The 7876-nt window shown below is 45.1% G+C and overlaps 1 protein-coding gene across 1 annotated transcript; it reads right to left on the bottom strand.

The window, feature by feature from the left end:
* Nucleotides 1-315: 315 nt before the first annotated feature.
* TTC32 (tetratricopeptide repeat domain 32) lies at nt 316-5340 on the bottom strand (the record flags this gene model as incomplete). Its single annotated transcript, XM_081101291.1, has 3 exons — nt 316-1110; nt 1846-2012; nt 5189-5340. 3 exons carry the CDS (start codon nt 5338-5340, stop codon nt 983-985), a joined length of 447 nt encoding a protein of 148 aa, XP_080957417.1. The 3' UTR covers nt 316-982.
* Between the last annotated feature and the right edge of the window lie 2536 nt (nt 5341-7876).

The raw sequence follows: 7876 nt of genomic DNA, 5'->3' as shown, positions 1-7876 counted from the left end.
AATTATGTTCAATATTTAAATCCTAACCTAACCTTATCAGTGATTTCTAGAGAAAGTCAGTGGAAGTTGAATTCTTTCAAACCCCAAATGATACATCTCTCTTTCTCGCTACATAAGATAGCTCTGCTCTCAAAGCTAATGCCATGGGGAGAACACGGGCAGGGGACTCTTCTAGATTAAAAGAACTCAAAGAATAAAGGCCTGGGGTAGGGCAGGGGTGGGGAGAAAGGGAGCAAAGGTGGGGAAAATTGGGGACATCTGTAATACAGTCAACAATAAGAAAAAAAATTTTTTTTAAGAACTCAAAGAGACATAACAAAACGCAATGTAATTCCAGATCCAGAAATAAAAATCTACACAATACATTTTGGAAACAATTGGTAAAGTTAGAATTGAGGCCGGGTACGGATTATATTATAGAACTGTTCATTTTATTAGGTATTATAATGGCATTGTGGCTATAAAGGAGGATGTCTCTATTCTTAGAAGATGCAGGCTAAAATATTTAGTGGGAAAGCATTATGGTGTCTGCAACTTATTTTCAAATGGTTCAGCAAAAAGTTACATATTTAAAATAGAGAAAAAGCCAGTGTGAAAATTTTAACGACTGGTGAATCTAAAGAGTGTTTACTATTTTATACTTCAACTTTTCTATAGATATAAATTTTATAAAAATTGGGACTGAAAATATAGCAAAAAATTATTTTACTAAAAATATCACACATTTATTTACATATTTTACTGTTAACACATATAATTATACATTGTTGTTACTTATTTATACTTTATAAAAAGCATACCTACTCAATATAAATACTTAATCTGAAATTAACTACCTTAAACCAACTATTTACCTTTAGTGCTCATGTATGAAGCTTTTTATCTTAAATATAAATAAAAATCACTCAACACCTACTTTACACTAGAAACAGTGAGACGCCAGCTGTATGGATCATGAATTAATATTTCAAAGTTAAATTTTTCAATAGTTTCTTCTTTGTTTTTCTTCTTTGTCTAGCATAGTCTGCTTTAAGCTCAAAGTCGCATCTTGAAATCCAGGATTTAAGTCTAATACTTTCTTGAAATCTTCCAAGGCATCATCAAAGTATCCTGTACCAGAATCCAAAAAAAAAAAAAAAATGGGAGAGAGAAACAGCTGAGTATTTTCTTACATAATTCACAGAAAAGTTAGGATACACATGCTTTTATATTTATGAGCTTTCAACCCCTTCTACTGAAGAAATTTTTCCTCTTAATAATGATATAGGAATGTCTACACCAAAACAATTGTGTCTGCCCTTCTAGAACAATACTTCAATTTAGCTAGGGGTTTTACTTATTAAGATTTAACAGGTAAATAGCATAAACCATCATGAAATCTCAACAAAGTTATATCACCTGTTTTAGATAATTACAGTAAAATCAGGCAACAGGAAATATTCTTTTTAACCCTTTACAATAAGAACCAGTACCTTGATTCCAAGGATTTAAAACTCCTTCACTTTACCTCGTCTCGTGTGCCTTCAAAGATTTTAACTCAGAAAACTTTCGCAGGCGATCACCAGCATTACCCTCCATTCGCCTTTGGGGATGTTACAGGCACGAAGTAATGGGGTCGCCCTCCCTCTCTGCGCCCACGTCCAATTCCCACCCCAGCGTGCCGCTGTGGTCTATAATGCCTATTGGAAGCTTAAAATAAGCTCAGAACGATCCCGCTGTTCCAGGCTCCAGACCTAAATTTGGCATCACTTCTAAGACTTAACGACCATTACATTCGTTTTACAACATGCAGGAGCTCCCAATTCAGCCAGTACAACTAAGGACCCCAGGAGAAAAGAGTCTTACCCAGCCGATACAGTATCAGCCCTCGGTTGTAATAGGGAACTTCAAAATTGGGCTGGACTCCTATGGCCGACGTGTAGTCCTCCATGGCTTCGTAGAAATCAACCCTCAAGTACTTGATCTGCCCCCTGTTGTTATAGGCAGTAGCCAAATCCTCAGGGCTGCATTCGCTTTAAACAAGAAGTTCACATGAAAAACACCGAGTTACTAAATTCCTCCCAGCTCCACCCTCATTCTCTTTCGGGTTATTGTCAGACTTCATGGCCCACAGCTTGCAGCCTCCCCTCTGAGAAACCACGGGCACAGAAGGGAAAGCCTTCGGTGGGTCAGTTCGGTCTAAGCCCGTTGTCTGCATCAGCAGCGCTACGTGGTCCATTGGACATTCATGTTGCGGTGTGCCCAAAGCCCCTATTCACTGCCAACTTGTCTGGCTGAAATACGGTATCAGATTCACTGTTCGCTTTCTAAGCACGTGCCAGCAGGGCAAAGATGGCAGGTCAGACTCCAGCTGAGCGAGGAGGGAGAGCCAGAGCTGGAGTTCGCTGTGAACATGTCGCAAAGCTCACCATCAACTTTACCCTCAAATGTTTAAGTGATCCCAGAACAGTGAGATCTGAAATCATTTCCACCGATAACGAGATAAAAGTTCACCCTAAGTGAAAAGTCAGCTCGCTGATCCCCAGGGCGTGCTTTCTGGGCAGAGAGCTGCCCTCCCTGCCCATTGGCTGGGACCCTCCCCAAGGCCAGGCCGGCTTCCTGCTAGAGGGGTCTGAAGGCCCCAGTGCATTTGGGGGCTCCTGTGGGCAGAACCAGCTCTGCATCTGAGGGCTGCAGAGGCTGCCCAAGGAGCGTGAAGTGAACAGACCTTCCTGAAAGGAAGCCCAGGCAGCCCTGAGCCACCAGCCCCACAGGTTACACAGCCCTCCCCTCCCTCACCCTCCAGCCCAAGGCCCTGCCGGACGGACAAGTGTGCACAGAGAACACTCCTGGGCTCTGCTCTGCGTCAGAGATGCTTCTGTCTTCCTCTCTTTTTCCCCAAAGGGATTCTCAAATGTGAACCAACCAGGGAAGATACAGCCCAAACGCACCTGTCGTTTCTTTGCTGTATAGTCCTCAGAACATATTTGTGGCTGTCGGTGTTATTAAAAGTTACTTCCCTTCATCTTGATCCTGGAAATGTGAGACAGTTACTGGAACTACTGCTGCTCACAGCCTAGAGGTCTCCGTTGAGTCTAAGTTTGCTAGCCACGGAGTGGAACCACCGCAATTTTAGAAAATGTCTGTTTGCCTGGCTGACATGGGGCAGTGGTTGAGCCTCACCCATGAACCAGGAGGTCACAGTTGTGGGCTCGACCCCCAATAGGGGGCGTGCAGGAGGCAGCCGATCAATGAAATCAGAGATTCTCTGTCATCATTGATGTTTCTCTCTCCCTCTCCCTTCCTCTCTCTGAAATAAAAAAACATATAAACATATTTTTTTAAATATTTCAAAAAAGAAAATGTCTGTTTCTATGAGCTATGACTGAAAGGGACTTCTGGATGCTATGAGCACCATTGCACAAACGGACATACTCCCTTCATCTATTGTACTAGGTGAGCTGCTACCCCGTAAAGAGTTTTAAGAAAAAAGCAGCCTCAGGAGTCCAGTAAGGTTTTAGTCATTAAATTTCCAAGCTTCAAAGCTTTGTTATAAATTTAATATATTCAGAGGATCATAGACTGTTTGATTCAGAATTAGATCTCAGTACAACAAATATTAAAAGCCTCCTTTTCATGTGAAAGTTGTTTCATATTTTAAAGACATGGGCTAATAGTTAGAGCCCCAAATTTTTTCTGTAATATTGAAATTTTTATAATAACAGTATTTATGGTAATGTCATTGAACCAGATTACATAATCCAAATGTGGATGTTTAGCATTCGCTAACTTTAGCAAAGAAAAAAACATTTGGAAATTGGGTTATGGCTAAGGCTATATATACTTTTGGGTATGGAGAGAAATACAAAGTTTGCAAATACTATTTCAAAATGCTTCAGTGACCCAGTATTTTTCTAATAATTTTAAACTCTAAAAGATACATGTAAAGGAAAACGCTGAAGAATTCCGTTTCAATCCAGAGCTCCTAGAAGAATTGCAGAACTTGTAAGGAAAGGGAAGATCCATTTCACAGATGAGAAACTGAGGCCGAGAGAAGGCACAAGCTATGCGGCAGCGCCAGGGCTGGAATTCAGGCGCACGGAGCTCCCTTCTACTAAGCCATGCAGACTTTCTTTCTGAAACTGGCAAAGGGGCAGAAATGCTGTTTGCTACAGCTGCACACGGTGCCCTCAGGCGGAGCTGTGCCAAGGAGGAAGAGAAACAGGACTGGAGGGCATCGAGATGCCTGCTGCTGGATGAATACCCTTTGAAACCTACTAGGGAAGCCAGAGCGGTGCGCCTCCCTCTGGACGGGAAAGCCTGTCCTATTGGTCTGAATGGGATTCCGGGACCTGCAGACACCCAGCGCAGCAGGCAGTTCGGTGCGGGCCTCTGCGCCCTGACGTGCAGGAATGGCTGCTCGGCTGTTGCTTTTACATCTGAGCCCAATTGGCCACCAGGAGCCCTTCTTAGTAGGTGTCTTCTTTCTGAGGGATTGCAAAAAAAAGGGGGCGGGGGGCGGGAGGGGAGCCCTAATGTGCACCCTGGCTTGAACCATCTGCAGAAAACCAACAACCAAAAAAAAAAAAAAAAACTTTATTGACCCATCAGGAAAGCTCCAAGCTTTCCTGGGCATTTGCTATGAAGGAACTAGTGATAAAGATATTGCGGTTATGTCTTCTTAAGAATCCTTAACACTTAGCGATGCATTTGAAACACCCACAGACACAGAACATGAGGTCTGGGTGCAGGGACGGCACGGAAGCCGAACCGTGACGACCGGGAGGGTCATTGTACTGTACTCCTTATATTTACACTTCTCTCCCGGCACGTGAGAAACCACGGCCTTGCTGTGGCGCTGTGGCTGGGTGCTCGCAGAGCCCTCTCCGGGTCCCGGGATCCGCTGTTAAGGGACGGGTGGAAAAGCGCTTTCCGCTCGGAGTCCCGAGGGGGAGGACCGAGAGAGGGGGACGTCCCGGGTGAGGACGGGCCGACGCTCCGGTGTCCCGTCAACCTCCAGGGCGCCCCACGGCGACGGCCAGGGGCCGCACTCCCGGACGCTCCCTCCCGCCTTCCGGAGAAAACGAGCACCTGCCCCGCGTCCCCGCAGCTAGGTCGGCCCTGGAGCTCAGGGGCGAGCAGGGCGGCTGCGCGGCCCCGGCGCCCACCTCGCGAGGACGCCGCCGACCCCACGTCTCGCGATAGTTACCTCCCGGGCGGCGCTCCCGCAGAAGCTGCGCAGGCGCACTGGCGAATGTAAGCGGAGTACAGCGCCTCGGCCTCGGCGTACTCGCCCTTCTCGAAGTGGGCCTGGGCGAGGCCTAGGGTTGCGCGGCTTCCCTGCCCCTGCGGCCCCAACATCGCGGCCGGAGGTCTGGCCTTCGGGGTGGAAAGAGGGCTGATTTCAGGGGCGGAACCGCAAAGCCACTTCCGGACCCGGAGTTTACCCTCCGCGCTAGCCCGGGCGGAGCGCGCAGGCCGCCGGGAGAGCTGGGGCCGGCCCTGGGAAGGGCAGGTCCTTCGTTACTGTTAGTGCTGCCGGCCTCGGTCCCCAGGAAAGTGATAGATCGAACTGGCTCCCAACCCCGTGGCCCAATGCTGCGAGCAGCTTGCCCTTTGTTACAATGGGCGGGCGGGGGGGGGGGGGATGCCGGAAGCGGAAGAGACCTGGGTTGTTTTATGAATGGGGAAGTGCAGCACCTATCAGCGCCTACCCGAGCAAGACACCCCAGTTCCGAGCAGCCTCTGGTTAACCCCGAGACATGGAATCCCACTCAGTTGTCCCATGGTCCAGCGTCCCAATTCAAACTGTTCATTAGCTCCAAGACCATAGATTGTAAACTTACCAACCCTTTTGAACCTTGGGAATAGTATAAAGATTAATGAAATAGTAATTCCGTGTCAACGGTCTGTGGTCTATGATGTTACTTTACATTCCTTGGCTTTTTATGCCAAAAGGAAACCCATATAGAAATTTAAGTATGTTTAATTCAAGTAAAAATTATGTAAAATGAACAATCCAGAGGAAATAAAAAAAAAAAAATTCCATGTGCAATCACATCAAAAAGAATAAAATACTTAGGAATTAACCAAGGAGGTAAAAGACTTCTACAATGAAACGTTGCAGAAAGTAAAAACATAAATAGAAAGACTTCCCATGTTCGTGGATTGTAAAGCAATATTTTACTAGTAAATATGCCATCACAGATTCACTGGAATCCCTCAAAACCCCAAAGATGCTTTTACAGAAATAGAAAAATCCATTCTAAATCCATATGGAATTTCAGGGGATCCCACGTAGCCAAAACAATCTTGAAAAAGAACAAAGTTGAAGGACTCATGCTTCCTGATTTAAAATCTTACTACAAAGCTACTACAGTGATCAAAATAGGGTGGCACTGGCATACAGCAGTCTTCTCAATAAATGGTGCTGGGGAAACTGAGTATCTGCATGCACAAGAATGCAGTTGGATCCTAACCTAGGCCCCATATTTAAAAATTAACTCAAGATGGACTAACGACCTAAATATAGGAGCTGAAAATACAAAATTCTTAGATGAAAACAAGACAAAAACCCTCGGATATGACACCAGTGGCACAGACAACAAAAGGAAAAATAAATTGGACTTCATGGAAATTAGAAACTTTTGTACAATAAAAAGGCTATCAATGGAGTAAAAAGACAACCCCGAGAAGGGAGAAAATATCTCGAATCATGTATCTGATAAGAGTGGGGGATGCAGAGATGGAGATACTGGGGGGCAGGCTGGCTGGTGTGTCCACCTGCTCATAGAACACACTCGGGATTCTGACATGGTGTCCCCATCACACGAGAAGCTCTGGTCTACAGGACACTAAAGGGTCGTGCCCTGTGACCGGTGCTGGGGCCAGGTTCAGTGGCTATCCCTCCAACTCATGCCCGTCTTCCATAGAGTCCACCTACACGGGTACTTGGCCTGCAGAGTGGCATCATCAAGCCTTCCCTCTGCCAGCTCACCCAGAGATACAACTAAAACAAGATGATCTGCAGACAGTGTTATGCTTGCTGCAGCCCCATGCTGTCAACTGCCACAGGAAGTGTGGCCACACCAACAACCTGTGCCCCACAAAGAAAGTCAAATCAGGCTCCTCCTTCCCCACAGGGCGGCCGCCTACCTGAGCCTCCCGGGCTCTGGGGCCTCAATAAAACTTCCATTTTGTTAACTGGAGCAGCAAAAAATGAAATAATTTTTTAAAAACAACACACACATATTCATACATATACACACAGGTAAACATGTATTTCCATAATATATGTGGAGCACATCTAAAACTCAACTTTTCCGAAGTTGATGTACTGTTTTGTATTTCCACCAGCAACATATAAGGGTTTCAACTGCTCCGTATCCTCACCAGCACTTGTCAATTTTAAATAGTATAGTGATTATTTTTTAAAATGAATTGAGAAAATAATAAGAATACACAGAAGGGGGCAGCATAATATTGCTATTTGCATCTTAGAAACTCAGTAGTAATATCTTGGAGCTATATCATCATCAAATTAAATACTCTTGATTTTCTCTTAAAAGTCTAGTAGCATAATTGTCCCCTCCCCCCCATTTCTAAATGAGAACTCTGTGTGGCCTCTGAGGAGTGCTGCACTCTAACCTCCAGTCACCTGACATTTGCCTAGTACCCTGATAGGCGGTGGTGGTCTCAGTTTCTCCTGTTGGTAGCAAAAGCGATATTATCCATGCATTATGCCTCCAGACCCTTCCTTCCCTTATCCACTCTGCAGCCCAACAGCCTCCTAACCAACCCCCACGAAAATATTTAAACAAATACCATGTTATCCATAAGTTCTAGATAAAGGAAACTTAAGATAACTCATTTTTTTTACTTTAATATTTATTATTTT

Source organism: Myotis nattereri (assembly GCF_964212035.1).
Source record: "Myotis nattereri genome assembly, chromosome: 10".
Classification (NCBI taxonomy): Eukaryota; Metazoa; Chordata; class Mammalia; order Chiroptera; family Vespertilionidae; genus Myotis; species Myotis nattereri.
This window is presented reverse-complemented; position numbering and strand designations above follow the sequence as displayed.